Source organism: Strix aluco, chromosome 2 (assembly GCF_031877795.1).
Source record: "Strix aluco isolate bStrAlu1 chromosome 2, bStrAlu1.hap1, whole genome shotgun sequence".
In the NCBI taxonomy this organism is placed as follows: domain Eukaryota; kingdom Metazoa; phylum Chordata; class Aves; order Strigiformes; family Strigidae; genus Strix; species Strix aluco.
This window is the reverse complement of record NC_133932.1, coordinates 111895032-111916248: the sequence shown is the minus strand read 5'-3', so window position 1 is coordinate 111916248 and position 21217 is coordinate 111895032. Positions and strand designations below refer to the sequence as shown.

Below are 21217 nucleotides of genomic sequence, written 5' to 3'. Positions count from 1 at the left end.
TCCCTTTATAGCTTTTAGCAAAGCAGATTTTATTATGCAATTTGAATTCTGGTAATTGATGATATTTTGTGGAAAGATGGATTTAAATGTTGGGAAGGAAATAGCAACAAAAAAAAAATCATTACTGAAGCCTGGTTGTCAACCTTTATTTCACCTTAGATATACCATTCTCACTCTAATTTGTCTTGACTCACCAGTCTCTCAGGCAAGTAAATCCAATGACATTAGTGGGCCTCCTCCTCTGTACAAGTACTCATACATTTGTTTGCCAGGATGGTTTTAAAAATCTTTTTTCCAAGATGCTAACATACCTCTGAAGTCATGAAGTCATGGGGTGCACAGAAACTCCAGGGTTTATCACTTCATCTACCAGATTCACAGATATCCAATCAGGCTGGATGTTTTTACAAGTATCTCAGCATCTGTGTTCAGTTGTAATAGTCTTCAATTATATCTGTCTTCAGTTATATCAGCTTTTCCCATCTTCACCCCCTAGCTCTGTATCCAGATTTGAAAGACTTTTGCATCTTCTTTTCAGTGCTTAAACAAAATTTTCCTTCCCAGAAAAAAAGATTAAAAGTGATAGTACTGCTTGTAGGAATGGGAGAAGAGACAACCTTATTGTTGTGTACATTTTATAAAAAGCATTTTGTAAGGTTGGAAAACAACTGCTTAGAAAATACAGTTCACATCCTTCCTACTAGCTGCATGACTAGAAAAATAGTTTTACTGAGAATGAATTACTGTTTTAACCTGGTTTTGTGAAAACAACCTGGGATGTGCTTATGACAACATTAGCAGCATGATGGGTGAGAAGATATTGCTAGTTCTCAGAAGTGAATCGTATAAGATGACATTCCTCAGCTAGTATGTTAAGCAAGAGGATGTCGTCACCAGCAGACCTGAAGTTTGTCTGTGTCCTAACCTGTCCCAGTAGTGAAGTTTATAGTATCAATAGCATTTTTCAAAATCAGTACTTTCACTGGGAAAGAAAAGGAAACAAAACAAAATTTCAAGCTAACCTTGATCTTCATAACCATGAAGATAAAAGAGGACAGAAGGTCTGCCAGTCACTTCATTGTTGCTCCTGAATTTGTGTGGAGCATGTTCTCCTAGGAAGAGTTTGCAGTGTTATATACCCAAGATGATAACCATCAGAAGGTAAGAGTGTTGGAGAAAAGCTGTTTTCATATAATGGGTATGAATATACCTGTATGTAATGTACATGGAGAAACACACAATTTGAAAACTAACTGGTTTGCCGAGAACAATTGTTTTATAATGTAGCAGTTACGCTTGAGTTGTTTGAAATAAACAGAATTTGCTTTTGGACTGTGGCAGTAAGGATGTTTAGCTTTATGCTTGTTCTGTATTTCCTCCATATATAAAAGCATGTTCTGAGGACAATTTTTACATGATGATTTATGGCGATATTAAATCTGGCCTGGGTTTGGGTTCGCTGATGATACAATTATGATAGGTTTTGACTTTTGGGATAACACACATATTACCTGCTTACCATCCCAGATATTGCAAGAGGTTTGCTAAATTGTCAGCATGTACTTATCATTAAAATCCTTAGATAGGTTAGACATTACAGATGAAAATCAGAATTTTCCACGTTCTATAAGGTTTTCTGGGTTTTTCTTTGTTCTGTGTTAAAGGACTGTGACAAACTACAATGACTGGTATATTAGAAAATGCCTAAAAATGAGCAGTTGTTTTAATTGGAGAAAGATTGTCACACATTGAAAGAATAGTTAGCTGGAATTATGGTTCTGTGCTTATTCAAATATTACAGTTGTTAGGTGTAGTTTAGTTTTCCGAGTAATCTACTCATGTTTAGTCAGAGTACATCTGTTCTATATAATTTTAAACATTTCATAAAATATTTAAGATTAATGGTCCAAATCAAGCACTAGCTAAACCAACGACACTAATTACATCAGATGTAGTTGGGTCAGTGAAGCTTACATGTCATTCTTCTGCACTGACCAAACTTTTCATTTGCGTGAACTCATGTCTCATGTTAGTCAGCCTCTGCAAGAGTTTGCATCAGACCAGAGCATGGCCTTCTGAGAGCTGTAATTTCACCCTCTGTGCTACTTTCCTTTCTTCGGTAAGATGCATTCATGTTATTAATTTCCATTCCTTTGCTACTTTACATGAATTTTGTGACAGGAATGACTATTTAAGTCACCTTGAACCTAGAAACTTATTTATACTATGCCACACTAGGGCTAGTGTGTATGATTGGCTTATCAGTTATGGGTAGGCAAAAATATTTTTTCTTATTAGTATCTAGAAAAATAGTAGTAAAATAATACTCATAACCTACAGTAATAACCATTTAGCAGAAATTGGAACCAAGAATCTGAGTTGATTTTTGGGTGCTAAATTCTTATTTGTTAAGCTCACCAGTGTTAGAAGCGGGCTTTCCTTTCTGCTGGTAAGCCATACCCTTCCATTTTCCCTGGTAGTCTCCCAGATTTATGGGACCAGGCTGCCCAGTTGGACTGTCTGTTTTCTAGAAATTCTGAAAAAATGTTGACGGAAGAGTGTTTGCCATGTTCCACATGTGACAGTCAGTCACACAGTGGACATGTTGGACTGCTTGTAAAGCAAATGTTTAGTGAATACATAAGGAATTTGAACTCCAACCCCACAGTGACCCTGTGGTACTGTATGTGATGATCAGTTGTGCAGGCAAAATAATAGTGATTCAATTAAACCCCAATTTTTATATCCATTTAGTTACATTTATACAGCTTTGTGGAATAGGAGAAATAAATCACAAACAAGAAGACAACCAAAAAATATGCTGTGCTTGGGTTAGAAAAAAAAGTGATTGGACAGACTGAAGATCAGGGCAAAAAGATCAAAGAGAATTAATTTGAAATGGGAGATACTAAAACTTTTCAGGAAAAATTAATTTGAAAACTTATAGTAATATTTGTTTAATTGAAGGGAGTGGACTACAAAAGCAATATAAAGAATCAAAGGGGAAAATCAGAGGACAAATTATGAAGGAAGAAGTTTGATTAAAAGAGTTTGAATTAAAGTGGAAACATGTAGGGTTTTCTTCATATAAAGTACCACACTAAGGAGAAATCCCAGATTTAAGGAATCTCTGCCAGCGCACCTAAGCCCACATGGTGACTCTGATGTTGTGAATCATGCTGGAAAGTGTCAACATTTCCCAGGCTTACTCTGGGCTGTGGTTTAACTGAGCTGGCCTCAATGTAGTTGCTGCTTTTGTGGGCAGAAGTCATTGCTTTGTGAAAGCGAATAAGGCAGTTCTCCAAGAGCTGCTCTCCAGAGCCCCAGACAGTGAAAACAGCAGCCTTTTCAGCATCCTTCACTGACCTAGAGGTTAACCTGTCCAGAGGCTTATGCAATCTATACAGTAAAGGAGAGCTTTATTAGGATGGGAAACAGGATATGTTGAGAAGGAGACAACAGAGAGATTCCAGAAGTTGAGAGGGAACATGTATAATGAAGTTCCTGGCACATCTTTAAACTGTAGATAGTTATATTAACACCTTGGCTGGTATTTCTTTACCTTCTAAATTAAGTCCTGATGAGTAGGACTGAATGAGACCTTTTTGGATGCACAAACTGCTGAACTTGCTTGTATTGTGTGGTACTATATGTTCTTAAATTAATGTTACTAAACATGGGACTTATGAGACCATTCACGAGCCTACATTATTTGTTATTGGTCTCATTTAATATTTATAGAGTGACACACATTTCCATGTTGCCTTAGAGAAATAAAAATTATGATTCTGCCCTCATTTTACAGTCTAATTTTGGCAAATGGAAGAAATAGTGGAAAAAAATAGAAGAGGTAGTGGAAAAGGTAAAAAGGTTGTAATAAATAATGCTACTACTATATTATGTAGGAAGCTTGTATATCTGATTTTTTTTAAAGCCAGTATAAAATGGAATTTCTAAAAGGACAGTGATGTAGTGCAGTTCTGTCTAAGGGTCAGGACTGGGAGAAGCAACAGTTGAAAGGCAAAAGTAGAAGGTGTGAAAATTAGATTTTCATTTGATGTGAGTGTGTTCAGGTTGGCTGAGGCTGCTGAGAATTCAATAAGAGGTGTTTGAATGAGGTGCAGTGGCTAGTACAGGTAGGAATATTTCACTGTCCTTGCTCCCATGTGGATGCGTTATAGACCAAATGGTAGGCAAGCTGCCTATTTTTGCCTGCTAAGTAAGCCAACTGAGCCAAACACTAGTGTTGTCAAGGTTTCCCAGAAATGCACAGTTCAGTGCATGAACACAAAACATTCAGCTGCAGAATTTACGTGTGGATAGGAATGTAGGCTCCATTTCCTGCCCAAGAAAACCCAACAAAAAAGTCTTGGCAATGCTGGGCAGGAGGATGATGACATTGGTGTAACATGATAATATGTTATTTATGTAGACAGGGCCGCAGTAATGCATCACCTCACCTTGTTGCCATATCGGGCCTGTAATGTTACTTTCTTGCTCCTTTTGATGTACCCAGTGCTAACATGGCTCTTCAGCTTTGAGAGGTGGGGTGCTACGTGTCTGAGTCTTCCTTTTGTGTATCTTTGTGGACTCATTTGTAAAATTATCATTTTAACCAAATACTACTATTCTAGTGTTGTGTTTCATTGATACTCAGTGATACATCGCAAAGTTCACTCATATTTGATCGAGTGTTGAGTGAAAGAATGATTCATCTTTTTAGTCATATAGGCTGCAAAAGTGTTCAGAGCACTTCATAAATGTGAGGGTGATATCGTGTCTAGAATACCTCTGTTAATGCAGAAGCACAGAATCCATTATTTATACTTATGGACTGGTTAAAAAAAAAAGGTGTTCTTCAGTATGAATTTGTGCCTTTAACAGCAAAAAGTGGAAGGTCTAAATATCTAATTCTAATAATCAGACATAAGTCCCTACAAAGGTTGAAGTATAAAATATCTGTGCAAAAGGATGAAATTCTGGCATAAAAGCTGACCAGTTTTATAGCTTTTTTGTGACCTTCATGGTAATAATATGTTGCATATAGGAGGCGGTCAGACTTACACAACCACAATTTGTTTTGTTTGGTGTCTTCTTGCTTAGCTGACTGGAGGTAAAAATATGGAAACTCTTTATATATATATATATATACGCATGAAGCAAATAAGTTGCAGTGGCTGTAATTCCTGTTATTAAACCTTGTTCATTTATTAATATTAATCATTAGGTGGTTGTTAATCTGGCTAAAAGACACACAAAGAAAATAGTTTTGTGATAAGAAAGAAGCTTTGTTGCAAATAAGGGACACTGTATGTAGTGCTCTGCACAGTACATTTTACAGAAGCGCATAGGATCTGTTTACCTGGTTGAAATTCAAATTGTTTTATTATGGTGTCAATTCTTTGGTTTTGGCAGCACTTCTAAAGTGTCTATACACAAAAGGACTACCACAGTGAATGAATGCTAGTGTTGACACCACCTAACAAGCAGGGATTATGTGTTTACAGAAGAAGTAATATGATAGGTCAAGTATAAGAGGCACTTCTCAAGAGCACTTCACCACATAATGAGTGACTGACTAGAAAGTGCGGAGCTGCCACTCTTTGGCTTCGTTTCGGTGTTGATGCCTGCCTCTCTCCTCCAAAGCCCTCTTGATCATGTTCAGCTGCTCTGTTCTCATGTGGTGAATAATAGTAGAGTAAAGCTGCTTTTCTGTCTCATTTTTCTTGCTAATTTACACATTCAAGCCATTTTTTGTTTGCTATCCTTATTTGCTATTCCCTTTTGTCAAGGCACTGTTCTCTTTTTTGCCTCAGGCCTAGGAACTAATTTGAGCTTCTATAATTACTTCATGTTTTACACCTGTCTGCATATCATGCACCCCTTGTCTCTGTACTTAAGCTGTATATTTCCTTGGAAGGAAAAAAAAAAAAAAAAAGGGCTAGTTTTCATATACAAGGAATCCCCAAGTTTCTCCTCTGAGTCTTCCTACAGGAGAAACACAATTAAACTGTTGAGATGTTCTCAGCAATGCAGCTGACCTTTTGGGTTCATGAAGGACAAATGAATGCTGTCTGTTCAGACAGTTTGTGTTAAGACATTGTTGAGCAAAGAGCCCTGAGCTTTGTTCCTCTTGAATGAAGCAATGGTTGTAGTCATTTTAAAATCATTAAGAGCCTGAATGCACGGTATCATTCTACAGTGTTTGCTCTACAGCTGCTCTTCTGCTTTAATAGCAGCTTATTAAATTTGGGTCAAGCGCACTCTGAAGAGTATCACAATGAAGAAACTGTTCAAAAAGTTACCTGTTTAAAAAAAAGGCAATTGATTAGATTTTTAACTTAAGTGACAGCTGCAATTCATTGCCTGTTCTTTGTGGTGTCCTGCAGCCAGAGTGGAAGCCTTTTGTAATTTGGTCTTCATTTTGTAAAAGCTTTCTTGAATAATCCAGGGTTGCTTTCCACTCTGAGACCGCCTCAATCCAATTAGGAGTTTAACAAGGGTCAAATTAAGGAGACTTTACACTTCATGTTTGCATCATTAGCCATAAGACTGTTTTGTGTGTGCACGACTGTGTGTGGAGGGAGGAGGGGAGGCTGCAAGATGGGGCAGACACAAAGCTGTCATCCACCATGTGGTGCATCCCGTCGCTGAATGGAGGCACAGCAGGCTAGGAACAACATTTCCAGTTGTCTTTTGGGGCTGTCGTCATGTGGATTTCAGCTGGTACATAGTTGTTTGGAGGTTACAGGTGCTAGCTAGAACTGAGGAAGAAGAGCGCGCTCTGTGCCTAGTCTTTTCTCTTCTGGTAGCCTATTGTTATCGGACAAATGACTGGGAAGAGATGAAGTTAGAAATCTCTTGAGCATTCATTATTTTTGATGAGATGACAACTACCCCAGTTTCTTGTTCTCACTACTCATGCTGTTTCCTGTTATTTTTTGAAAACGTAATTTTTCTGTGTGTTAAGTGTATTGTACAATGTGAACTTTTTTTATACAAGTAGTTTGTTAGCAGGCTTTCGATAATCAGATGTGCATATGGAAGACTACAAACATGCAGTCATATTTTCGACAATAACAAGTAATCTTCTAAAAACGGCGCCAGTTTTACTTATACAGTTTTCGAGTACAACTACATTTTCCTAATGAATTATTTATAGAAGTTGTTGAAAATTAGAGAGAAAACCATAAGACCCTCCTTTCTGTGTAAGATTCTTCTTAATGACAAGAAAAATTCTCCTGCTACTCAGTGTTTAGATGTGTGGGATATTGCTGGAGAACTGTTGCAGTGTCTCTTTAGCAAATGCTTTGTGCTGCTACATACAAAGTAACGATTTATCTAAAAATAACACTTTCATTGTTCCTTCCCCCCTAAACCCATTAATAGGTACTTTAGTATCATGTGAGTTTTCATAGTTTAATCCCTTTTCAAAAGCTTTTCAGAATAAAAGCTCTAAATGGTCCTCAGTATTAATTTGATGTGACTTCTGTACAATATGGTTTGAAACTCTCAGAAGCACGTTTTTACAGCTTACCCTTTTTCACTGGATCAGTGTGTGGAAAATACCAGCTAAATGTTTCATGGAGTCTCTGCTGTAAGCCTTTTTTGTTGTCTTGCAGATGCTATAGCTTTCTAGTGATTTTTATTTAGTACCATCATTATTAAATAATACTTAAGCCAGATCAAAAACTCTACATATATTATTGTTCATTGAATTTAAATTTTAGGAAATGCCACTTAAAACATAATTTTAAAAAAAGTTTTGACCTATCTCTTGAATCTCATTTGATGAGAATTTAGCTTCAACAATAAACTGTGCATAATAAATGGTGATTGATTTTAATGTAGTCTGTGTTTGTAGTCAATCAGATCTTTGTTTACATTTAGACAGGAATAGCTGGCTTTAGGGCTTTGGACACCCATAAATAATGACATTTTTTTAAATGCTCAGCTCTCAGTGAAATATTAATATGATGTGTCTGATGGAAGTAACAAGAAATAATTTAAAACTTGTTCTGTCAACTTCTTTATCAAATGGGAATGTATTTTCTGTTTGGATCACAGTGTGCATAGTGACTGGTGAAATAAAAGCCTTGACTGTCCAATTCTTTTCATAATGTATGTCTCCCGTGGTGGTTTTTTTTTCCTCAAAAACACTGTCTAACTCTGGAACAAGAGAGTTACAGTAGTAACAAATGGTGTGGGGGAGTGTATTTTGCTTTGGTTTGTTTTTCCCTCAGTTACCCCAATTTTAAGGCTTTTGCATAAATTAGTATCACAAATGAATGAAGTGAATGTAAATTGTATGATATAAGCCTGTTTGAAGATGTTCAGGCTGTTCTGAGCTCTAGATATCCAAGAGGATTAGAATAATACGAGATTTAGAATGTCACAGATTTTGGTTCTTTATTACTCAGTTTCTTTAGTCTAAAGGGAACCCAGTCACTTGACTATAGAAGCATTTATTCCAGGTGTTGTTTGCCATGCCCAGGTAAAATAGGGTATCAACAGATATTTTTATATTACAGAAAACTTCCATCACTGATTTGTAGTACTCTGTCTTCCTGACTGACCATTACATGTATATATTCAACACATACCATTTTGGTTTTTTTAACCTGGCTATTTTCAGGAAGGTATTTGATTTTATAATTTCAGTGTCCTGCAGCCTGGAGAGATGCCCTTTAAAAAATTGTAACAAACTGAAATAAAGAATCATAGTGGTTATGAAATAGCGCCCATAACATAAAATATATTTTACACTCTGATATTTTGTGATTGATAGGCTGAAAAGTGCTTTATTATTTCTTCAGAATGAAACTATTGAACCTTCCTATTCTGAGTAGATGTCCACTTCGCCTTCCTGCTAGATCCTTTTATTATAGGTTTTTTTCACTTTATATGCTTTGGTGTATAGGTAGTCTGCAAGAAAAGAGAATGGATTTCACAGCTGCAATGCCAGAGTTTACAGTTGAAGGAAAAGTGGACTTAAGATCAGTGAACATTGCCAGTCATTAGTTCTTACTTATCTACCAGAAAACACAATGATAGAAAAAAGATTTCAATTCTGTATTTCGGTAGGGTGTTTTACAACTGTACATATGGACATTTGTATGTAAACTAGATACAACCTTTGAGGTCTTGGGAAATTATCAGAGTGGACCTTAGTGTGACAAACCTTCTGTCCTTTCTACCAGGATTTATATAGCCATAAGAGGAAAATGATAGCATGATTTATGCATCCGTGTAAGTTTCTGGGATATCACCCAGTCGCCATTTTGTGCCAGTGTCACAGAGATATGAAGGTGTGAATGGTAATCAGGCTGTTCAAGTAAAGCCTAAAAATTTCTGTCAGCTACAAAGGTTGGAATTTTAGATAAACAGACTCAGAACTTACATAATGTCAGGAATTAAATATTTCTTCTCAATCACAGTAAGTCTGTACTGCATAAATTCTTAAAAGCAATAAAGCTTTAAAGGCTGTTAATCTAAACTTTGAGATTTTCTCTATCAGTGTGTACATTTTAGCTACTATTTAGTGTTATACAGATGTTTTCCTCATTTTAAAATTTGTATTTTCTTCAGTTTGTATGTTGGTATAAAACATAATGTCTATTTATATTAAAATGTGAATTTATTTGAATTCTTATTGTAACAAAGTCACCATATACCTTGTTTGGTTTGTTTTGTTTTTCCTTCCTACCTCTAGCATACAAAACCATTTACTAAACCTAGTTTTACTGTTAAAGCAACTTCAGTATAAAATTGATTACATAGTTATCCAGAGGAGGATCAGATAGCAGCTTTATTGCTTTTAGAAGGACTATCTACACTTTTTGTGTATAATGAATTTGGTTCTCTTGAAAGATGCTGGATTGACAGCCCTGAAGACCAAAGTCCTTTATTTATGCATGAGCAGCAATAGTTCTGCCTTTCCCACACTGCCCTCCTGATATGCTTCACCCATGACCTGAAGGATCCCCCTTAGAAGTGACAGCTTAGTAGCCTTCATACCCATTCACTCCTCCAGTCCCATTCTGGGAGTGCCAACAAGAATGCCAGGCTGGTGGTGCCTTTTTGCTGTGAACGTTTGGTAACTGCCTTTCAGGTTGCAGTAGACATCTCATTTTCCATAGATTATTGTACAGCAGTCTGAGGGTGATAACTTTCAGGCTCTTCAGGGTAATGGCAAAACAGAGGTCTTAGGGTAATTAAAAGCAAGACCGGGGTTCAATTACCGTATATAGTCTAGTAAATTAGAGTCAAGTTCTCTAGTCCATTACCAATTTCCTGACTGAGCTAGTCCTCTAGGACTTTTTACAGCATTACTAATGTTCCTCAGACCCTCTTCTTTTACTCACTGAAAGGAAAGAATGCTTTCTGCAAGCACAAGTCACAAATAGCCTGGTTTTCTTCTGGCTTACAAAATGCAAAGCATAACTAATTTGATAGTGGATTGTACCAAGTTTAATTTGACTCAAAGACCTTACGGGCTAATTGAGTTTGTTTCTGATCTCATTTATGGTAAAGTAAATTTAAATTCCCTTTGAGTTATGCTAAGATACACACGTGGGCATAAGCACGGTACTTGATTCTCTGTGTATAATTTACGTACTGGATATATGTAATTAGTCCTTTATGAGACATAACATATAAATGTACATGCAGAATTATAATGGAATAATAGTATAGTGCTAACAGAAATTCTAACTTTTTCCCTGCAATAAATTTATCATATTTTGCATCAGTGATACATTTATATTGGAAATACATGCTCAATGTGTCTGAGCTGCAATTCAGTTGCCTACTTTCACGTGTATTTTGAGAAAAACGTACCAGGCATATGATTTTATATTTCTAGTTATTCCAGAAAGTAACACATACATGTGTTTAAAAAAATGACATGAGAAAAAGAAGGAAAAGAAGTTAACTGTTGTCTTCTGCTGAATGGGCATATTTTCAGTATTCAGTGGAGTATTGAAATATTCCAAGCGCTAAATAAGAATACACAAGCCTGTACATATGAAGAGCTCCACATGTGAATTTATGTATTAGAATGGTAAGATAATTCAGTTATGTATCATTAAATGAAAGACATGTTTCTATATTTCAGAATATGAGAATCTACATTGTATACACACAGCTACATGCAAAGCCCTTGTCATGTTGCTAAAGGTTATCCATGGCTCTTGGGGGAAAAAACTTTAGTTTCAGCCCATTGTTTCATATTTGTCAAAATGATTATGTTCTTAAAACTCTGTATTTAAAACCAGCAAAAATTTACAACTAAATTATTTTTAAACAATCCAGTTCAAGTTTAGAAAATATTTTTCATTCACTTAAAATATTTTAAAACAACAGACAATCTCTTTATGAAAAAGTTATTCAGCTAGTAAAAAAGTAGACAAAAAATCAATCCCAAAATAATTATCCCAAGGAGTGTAACCTCCTAAAAAAACACATTTAATTTGAGAACATCACTTCATAAAGTTTATAGTACTGAATTATTTGAGAAGTGTAGAAACTTAACATAATAATTAAATCACATGGCAGTATTACAGTGACCATAAGTTATTTTTCTCTTCTCTGTGCTCATTAATACAAAATGGGGGGAAAATCTAGAAAAGAAAAATCTTCCTCAATTTCTGGACTCTGCATTGCAGGAAGGAAATAAATAAGAAAAAAGTAGATTTTAATTTTATATCAAAGAAACCCTTGAGGTGGAAAGTTAGGGAAGGCTGTATGGGTTTGTAGCACACAAAATGTCGCTTGAATTTTGCTGCTCAGTAGTTTGATATACTCATTTGCTGATGCGAAATGACGAGGGCTTAGAAAGCAGGGTTTTGTTTTTTAGCTGTCTGTAGACCTAGTGGGGCCTTACAGAACCCAGTCAGCAGGTCATTAACTCTGGAGAAAACAGCTTGCATTAATATGCTCTAATCCGGTATAATTAGTCAAATTACTGCACGCCGACCGGCTTGTCATGTGTTGTCAGATTTGGCATGCAGGCAGGATCGCCAGGGTCCCTCTGGAATGCCACCCTGGATCAGGGAGAAGGGCTCATTTCTAGTACTGTGGATTTCTTGATGAGGAAGGCAAACGGAATCAGCAGCCATAGCCTTACAGAAAAAAAAAGAAAGAAAAAAAAAAGTCAACCAAAAAAACCTGATCTGTTATTATTTTGTTGAGAAATAGGGAATTTGTGTTGTGGGAACTATTTATGGTTGATACCTACTGTTAGAAGCTGTTCAGTTGCTTCTTACAATTTCTGTGTATCTAACAAAACTGGAGATCCGCTGTACTATATAAGATTAACATTCATAAAAAGATTTAAAATAAATAATTACAAGAGGATCAGCTACAAATTACCTACCACACTGTGACACAGATTATTAAACTACCAGCATGTGTGGGTGCGTGTGTGTGTGCATGTGTGTGCTCGTGCGTGTGCATGTGCCCCTTTTTCCAGTAAGGGAGGAGGTTATTAAACTATAAAAGGGCCATATTAGCATAAATTTACAAGAGCTCTTGTTCTGGCGGCATGATAAAAACCTGTGTTACCTTTGCATTAACACTGAATTGCTTGTTGTGCTTTTGGCAATGACAGATAAGTCAGTGTAATTCCCCATCGCAACGGAAATGATGCTCCAGATTCCAAACGCATCCTGAAGATGTCACTGACAATAATCTTCAAAGAACGGCCAGTGAAAGTGGGCTGTATGTTTGCAGGATGATATACTGCAAATGACAGGAAGAATTATGTGAGTGAAGACGAATCTGTAACATATTATTAAGCAATTTCACGAGAATAACAGGGATAAAAGGATAATGGATGAGGGTGTCATTATTACCTTCATGTAGAGGGAAAGCAAAAGCAAAGGTAGAGAGACAAGATTAATTGAGGAAGGGTGAAGCATTCATTGCTCATCAGCTCTTTTGTACTCTCAGCTCCTGAAATTCCAGACAAAAAAAAAAAAAAAAAAAAAAAAATTGCTCAGGGCTGCATTTTAATGCAGCTGGCAAGACAGAGCTGAAAACTGACAGGGCACTTTTTAGTCACCTCCCTGTTTCCATAAACACACAACAGCTATTTCTCCTGGCGTCTTCCTGTGGTCAGAACAGTAAGCTGGTGGGATGTTCTTTTTTTTTGTCACAGCTACTGTTTTTAATTGTGCTTCCAAACTTGGCAGTTTTATCTGTTGCTGGTGTAGAACTGAACAGGTCATTCCCTATGCATTGTTTGCATTGCACAGTTGCAAATGTAAGCAGACTGTACATAATAGATGTCAGCAGAAGGGCTTCTTCCAAGCACAAAGGCAAGCTGGAGTGTCCTGTAACGTTAGTGACAACATAAAATTATGTCAAGGTATCAAGGTTTTACTAGGTTTTAATATACAAGATGAAGAAACAGGAAGTCATTTGGCAATTGTGCAGACCAATCCTGCAGTGTTAACTCAAGTATAATTCCTGTCGAAGTCAAGTTTTGCTTACTCAGAGTTATCACTGGGTCAATAAATTCAATTACTATCCTTATTTTCTGTACATTCTTCAAGTAGCAGCTGATTTTACTGCAGAATATAGTTTTAAAAATATCCCATTTGCTTTTAAAAATCTTGGTATATAATACAATTTAAAAAAAATATTTAAATATTGTATAGATATAAAATGTTTTCCCCTGATAATGATGTTTTCTCTTTGTACATTTTAGTTTCAAAAGAATTGTCAGGGACCTGGATAATTAAGAACATATAATTATTTGTATTCAAAGAATGTATTCTGGGTTTTAAGCCTTCATAGATATAAAAAAGTATTTAGCTACTTTGATTTTCTTTTCTGTGTTTATTTCAGATAAGGAGTGGTTTTGATGAAGTAAACAGAATTGTTTTTTTGGGTTTTTTTCTTAACTGATAAAAATTATTCAAAAGTTTTGACACCAAAGGAAAGGGAAGGAAATTCATTTCTCAGCTCCTTTCTGTTAGGGAAAAATAAAGGAGGTTTTTTAGGAACTTTAGTACTGTAAGGGAGACAGATGAAAACCTGCAGTTTGATAAGAAAAAATACCAGTGGGGAATATGCCTCGCTTGATTGTTTTTTCTAGTAGTGAAAATTGGGTTTGATTACATAAAGTTGTGTATTTCTTAAACTGAACTGCTCATATACAGGATTTCAGAAAGAATAGCTAAGGTCAACAGCACAGGCTCACTCACTGGCAGAGACTGAAACCGAAACACTGGGGGAGAAGGATTTTCTCTGCTACCTCATGCATAATAGCAAGATAAACAGAGAGGAGTACTGGAGGACAGAAGGGGGTTGGGAGCTGGGTTAGGTTGGGAGGGGGCTGCACTTTATTGCTGTATGTTTATCGATCATTGAAAAATATGTGTGTGAAAAGAGTAGATAGCAATTTTGTTCAGTGTTATGCTTTGATACATTAGCAATGAATATGAGAACAAGAATATGAGAAGGTTGTTTCAGCAGAGCGAATGCTGTGCTGCCCAGGAATCAAATGATGCTGTGAGGAGCTTCACAGGACCAGAGGACTCTGTTCAGGTTCATTACAAAGCTTTTCTTAGTAATCTACAGGATCTCATGCTTAGATCTATCACAATATCTATCACAATGACCTGCCTGAACAATGCAACTTAGAAATTGGGTCATCCTACAGGCAGAACACATTTCTGTGCTTGATAGTTCAGATCACGTTCCTTTTTGTGGATTTTACTTGTTCATAGTATATAGTACAGTTATGTTTAAAAGTCTAAAATCACTGCCATTATCAAGACATAATAATCAATAGATAATGGCAGTGATCAGATAATCCTTGTGAGTTTTGCTATTAATGTTCAAAGCAGTTGTTACTAAAGCAAATTCAGACTACGCAAGTTATCTGACTGGAGAGATTAATGTCAGCTTTGTATCTTATATTTTAAATTTAAATAAAAAATTGTATTCGTATTGTGGTGATTTGGCCACAGTGCTAGTGGTTAGACTGCTTAGCATCAGCAAAATCTTCTCCCAGAACACATGGTAAATTTTTCACTCTGTGAGAGGGTGGAAAGATTCTGGTCCTCACACCCACCTCTGTTGTGCTGAGGGAGAGAAGTCAGTCAGTCCATCAGCAATACTTTTCCCCTAGGTTGGCCTATTCTGTTCCGGTATTCAGCAGTGTAATATCTTGCAGAACTGATCAAGAATCGTGGAGAAAGTGGGAATCTAATTGTGTTCCCCTTGTCCCATCACTGCTCAGTGTAATGTTTCTTTGACTTTATTGAGCCTGTGTATTAGAAAGGGGAAGGAGGTAGAGAGGAAAGCATTTTGCCTCCAGAGATTTGATTTTGCTATGAGTAGTGATGCTCAAAAGAGCACAGTGGAATTTTTCATGACTTTTATCTTTAACCTAAGCCACCAAGAAATGTATTTAGCTTTGCAGGGAAAATTCAAACAAAAACAAGTTTTCATTTTTTTCTCTACTGGTTGACCTACTAGTCTACTGAAAATTCTGTACACCTCAATTTTACAATGTCAACATGTGGCATACGCCTCAGGTGGCTTACAGTTACTGGTGATTATGTGCAACCAGGAGAGAATCCAGCTTGACAATGAGATTCTCTGATGATTTTGCTTGACTAATTTTTATAAAAGAGATCTCATTCTTCTACATCCAGACTGTTCATACATGGCCTGAACTAAGCAGGGTGGAACACACAGACTGTGCAAAACTGGCTTTATAGAAAGTTTTGGACAAGTATCTGAACTGATGTGTTCATACTAAACTGAGGAGTAATTCTTGCCCAGGGAACCAGAGGGACATCCTGACAATACGTAGTGATGCCTTCATTGTACAGCATCACCTCCTTTCTGCATGTATTTACAGAATGCAGTAATACTGTAAAAGAGCAGGGTATTGTGGTTATGTTTTATCTGTCCAGTGGCCCTCCTTTCTTTTAGCACCTAATCATTTGAACAGAGTGATGTGTTTACTTTTTTACTCTCTCTCTGTTTTGTGGTGTTTAGGGTTGCTCCCCCACTTTTTAGTGATGTTTCTCTGATCAGAGTTCCTTTCAATCCAAAGCTACTGAAATCAGTGGAAAGACCTGGAATAATTTCAGTGGGTTTTGGAGAAGGCCCCGTCCTTCTAAAATCAAGCAGCTCTGCAATTCTGATCAAACCTTTTGCGGCTTAATGTCCATGAAAATCCTTAGACATTAGTGTGTTCCAGAGGCGTAAAAGTACTGCCATCCTCATCCAAATGGGGTCATTTATCACAGAGGAAAACTCCGATAGTTAATGAATACAAGTTCCAGCTAACTTTAATTGTGTTTCTGTTATGTTATTGTCTATACTATCAGGAGTTTTACTTGAAATATTTGTTGAAATATGTGATGTTTCAGTTCAATATTTTAATTTTCCACCTCCTTGCCCTCTAGTGGACAAACGAGCTCATTATTGTCAGAGCCTGATACATCTGGGACAGCAATTACCCATAAGCAGGTTTTCTTCTTTACATGAAGTGATGTTTTCATGTAAAATACGTATTGGGTTGTTCTACTCTTCGTTAGGATCAATTTAGTTTCTCTATACTGAGGTAGGAAAATGTTACTTCCTGGTGTTATTTGGTGTAAGCTTATAAAAAATTGGAATCTTTTTAGGAGTATTTTGTTCAGTGTCATAAATAAAGACCTCAGCAGGACCAGACTGAGTCTTCCCATATTCTAAGTTTTTAATAATAAGTTTGAAAAGTCATATTTGTTGATTCATTCCACTATAAAATGACAAAAAGTATTTCAAGTGCTTTTTTAATAGAACTAGTTGACATTTTCTATTGTAAAAATCTTATGTTTTTCCATAAATATTAAAAATACCCAAAGTTTTCCTGCTGGTAGAGAAAGCTGTTCCAACAGCAACCAACTGATTTTTAAAAAGCTCTTCCAAGAATAGTGCTCTCACTAGATTTTTTTAATATACATCTTGACTACCTTATTCTCCATGGTAAACATGCTACAATGCAGTGATGTAGGAAATTCATGTCAGTATTGTACAGTTGCATTGGAAGATTGAAATGGCCAAAGAGAGGGTCACTGTTTTCATTCATTGAAGTATTTCACAAATTATTATGGCCTTGTTTTGTTTATGTTTTGTAATCTTTTAAATGAATAATACTGTGGGCTCTTATGGATAAGTGATTAATACCAGGAAGGAGAAATGTACATATCTAGTCTTCCTCCTGGAGCAAATAGGTGTTTCTTCTCAGCAGTTCCTTATACATGGGTGAAACACTCTTCCATGGGAAAAGCAAGTAAGGTCACTCTATAGGTTCCTGATAGTGGGCACCTGTGTGTAAAAACAAATTTGGACTCTCTGAAGTACTTGCAGCTTCTGCTTCAAACTTCCAAAGGTAACAGCTGTTTAGAGCACTCAACATTTCTGCAAACAAGTCCAAAATCAGCATTAATATTTATAATAACTAATGTATCTTATTTAGATGCTGCTTCTAGAAAGATGATGTAAAAATTTCTCTAATTTATTTTCTGTAGTGTTGGAAGTTTTAAATTATTTACAGTATTTTATATAAAGTGGATTTTTCTGTCAGCAACACTGATACAGCTCATTCAATTAGTTTGGTGGGATAGCATCAAAATAAATGTAGGCAAAATTTCCCTCCAGTTCAGGCTTCCTCTCCCTAATTCTGCTGTATCTTCATTTTGCCTAATGATTTTTGGCAGAAAAGGCAGGCAAGCAATTGTGATAATTTTGCATTGCTCTCTGTTAAGTGTATCTTCAGCCTTGTCTCAGTTTCCTGTTCTGTTTTCAAAGGAGAAACACATCTTTTAGCTACCATTTTAGAATACAAAATGGAAAAATGCAAATACTCAAAAGAAATACTGCTTTTTAAAGGGTATTGTGCAGTTTTAGCATGTACAAAAATGCTCAAGTGCTACTACATTCCAAGAGGATGTATAGATTTAAATTACTTCTGTGTGCTTGACAGAGGTAGCTAAAAGTGAATATAACATTATCATAAGATATGGTGATTAACATTAAATTTGGATAGAAGAAAGTTGGATGCTTATCATGATAGGAAAAAGGTTAATATTTTAAAGTGAGGCTAAAGGTTGACAGGAGAAAAATTGAGTTAGTTTGCAAAAAAGAAATTTGTTTCTTTAAGTGAAAATTGGGGTCAAGAGGCTAGAGCTCTCTGCTTCAACATGAATGAAATAAATTAAATAATACCACCATAAAGCAGCAGTGTGTAAGCTGATGATAAAATAATACATGGTGGTTTTGAGAAAGATACTCTCTATGAGAAAAAAATCTGTAGAAATGCTGTTTCAAATCAGTGGGTTTTGGTTTTTTTTTAATTATTACCATTGTTTTCAGATAGAGCAGCTTTTTTTTTTTTTTTTTTTTTCAGTTGGAGGCTTTTAAATTTATGCAGTACATTTAATTATTAACAAAGGTGGTAATGCTGATGTTCAGAGAAAATTACAGTTTTAATAATTACATTCTGTCTAGCAGAAATTTCTATCCTTTCAGGTGGGTGCACTATTCTGTACCACTTCATGACCCAACTCGTGTGTGATATTAGATGATGTTTCCACATCTTAAATCAACAGGAGTTGACTGCATTTCTTTGGTCAATGTAGTAATCCCTGTGTATATGAATGAAGATAAGACATTGCATCAATCTGTAACTAGTCATATGAAAATACCAAATATAGGAGACAGGAAATCTATCAATGTCATTGCCTTTCATCATGTCAATCTATGCCTTCAACACGCAGAGCTGGCAGCTAGTTTACTGTCATCATGACCAGTATGGCGTACCTTTGTTTCCCTAATAATAAGCATATTTTTCTCCATTCTCTTTATCAAATTAATCAAAATAAAATTCCTAAAACATGGAAGAAAACCCAAACAGGCTTCTTATTTCCTGCTCTCTAAAAGATTTTTGTAATCTAGGTAGCATATGTATCAAAATACTAACAGATTTTGTGACAGCACTTGCTTCTACTGTCTCATTTTTCAGATTTCAAACATGGTTAGGGGATTGTAGGTTGAAGTATATTTACATTTGTATCCAGGTTCCTTGCAAAAGTGCATTTGTATCTAGTCTGCTCCCATAAGATGTTTTCATTTGTATGTATGCAGTAACCCACTTCCGTTTGAGGTTGTCCTCCCAAGTCTACAGATAGGTTTTGAGTAATGGTCAGCTCCACTATGTATCCTCCTGCATAAGTTTTGCAGGCTGGGTCCCTGATGGTGAGTTTTAGGCTTTGCTGAAAAGTTGAGGGTCCCCATATCTCATTGGCATGGGCAGTGGGGGCTGCATCCAGTCTCAACTTCTTTTTTCTTTTTCACAGTTCTAGCCATAGTCTTTAAATATTGAAAGAGATGATTACTTCTCTCTTTCCAGGAAAGTAAGATGATGCCTAATTGAATACCTAATATCTCAAAATGGAAAAAAAACCCTATCTGATTAGTCTTTAGGTTAAAAAAAAATTAATACATCTTACTGGTTTGGACCATCTCATCCATACAGAAACATCAGCATGGCCGTGGCTTTAGTCAGCGTATATTTGGCAGCTGGATCTAGATATTACTCTTCTGTCTGGGGTCATAGTTTGTTTTAAAAGGGTTATGTATGAATTTTCTCTAAATTGTAGCAGAGGGTCATGAATTAGTGTCTAAATGTGGGCTTGACAAGATTATTATAGTCTGTATTTCATGCCAGAAACAAAGATGAATAGAGATAGCAAGCTTTTAAACAGACTTTCTGACATCTATAATGTCAGCAGAGAGTGAATGAATGGCAGGATGCAATAACAAATCTTAATTTTTTATTATTTTATAGGGATTAGATGGACCTACATTCATTCATAATTTCTTTCTAAAATAATTACTAAGTACTACATGAACCAATCATTTGCCATCCCAGTTACCCTCCAGATAATGCAGTTGTTTACTAAGATGTACATATTAAGATGCATGTACTAGAAGAGAAATATATTTTGCTTTACATTTAGGAGTAGATAGGGTACACTTAGTTAACACTTTGCACTTTCATTTCAGCTGAATGTGTATTTTTAAGTAATTTTGTTTGTGTCTAGACCTAATAATTTGTTTTAATGCTTGTTGGGGGAATTACTTTTTTTGTTTTTTAAATAATAATTTTTAGCCTCTCTTTCTGTGGATTTACTGATTGTTAGATTTCTGGAGCAGAGATCTACATTAGCAATTTTTGATTATTAAATTTCTATAGCAGAGATCTGTGTTGGCAATTTTTGAATGAGAAAGATAGGATGCCTACCAGTATACTACTGCCTTTTCAGTATAGCCCCTTTGAAGGTACACGTTCAAGACTTTCCTTTTTATTTATTCATGGTCTGTGTGTAAATAGGAAAGAACTACCAGTGTTGAGGCTGTGGGCTCTAATACTTTTTTTTGAATTATTATTCTTAGGTATGAATATTCATTACCATTTCAGAAGCACTAACACCTTCACCATTAGTACTTTGACATAATACAAACTCTAGAGTGATGGCTGTGAAGAGATATATTATTCAATGAACCCAGTTTCTTTGAAATAATAAAAGCACATACCATCAGTCATACATTTTTGTAAGTGTAGCTCTGCCAATGGTTGCAGGTATTTTTGTATCTATATATATGTTGGAAAAGAGTGTGTATACATAGCAATAAATGCAACAAAAGCATATCTAGGTACTGCAAATACTGTCTCATTTTCACTTCTTCTGTAACTGCTGGCATTAATGTTTTTATTGGTCTTCTTTTCATTAAAGGAAAGACAGAAACAGTTCCACTGATGGAAACCAGCATGAAGTGCTAGCAGCTTTAAAAAGTGTTTTTCTTTTTTTTTGCCCCCCAATATGGTATGTAATTGAAACAAAAAGCATTGTTTCGATCCTAATTTTTTTTTCTTTTTCTTTTCCTTGAGCCCATCCTGTCAGGCTGCAAGCGTGAAAGTTATTTTCTGGTGGTGTGATTAGATTGGGGCTGAACTCTCCAGCTGGCAGGCCTGTCTGTGACTGGCGGCGGCCTGTCCCCAGTGCTTGTCATCTCCTGACATGCCTGACAGGATGGGGACAGCAGCCCCAGACAGGTTCATTAGATGGTGTTTTCTACAGCTGGGCTAAAAATAAAAAAAAATAATAATAAAGTAAAAAAAAGAGGCCACGCTTTGTCAAGGCCCAAG

General features: G+C 36.0%; 1 protein-coding gene across 11 annotated transcripts in view; it reads left to right on the top strand.

Moving 5' to 3' along the window:
• The window catches only part of NBEA (neurobeachin), a 514689-nt gene that overhangs the window by 372664 nt on the left and 120808 nt on the right, over positions 1 to 21217 (top strand). Inside the window, exon 1 of one of the 11 annotated variants that reach the window (XM_074815847.1) lies at positions 7298 to 7597. The exons of the other annotated variants lie outside the window; for them this stretch is intronic. Coding sequence (XP_074671948.1) covers positions 7577 to 7597 — 21 coding nt within the window. The 5' untranslated portion in view covers positions 7298 to 7576. Of the gene's footprint in view, positions 1 to 7297; positions 7598 to 21217 lie in introns of those variants that run through there. 11 annotated transcript variants of the gene reach the window in all.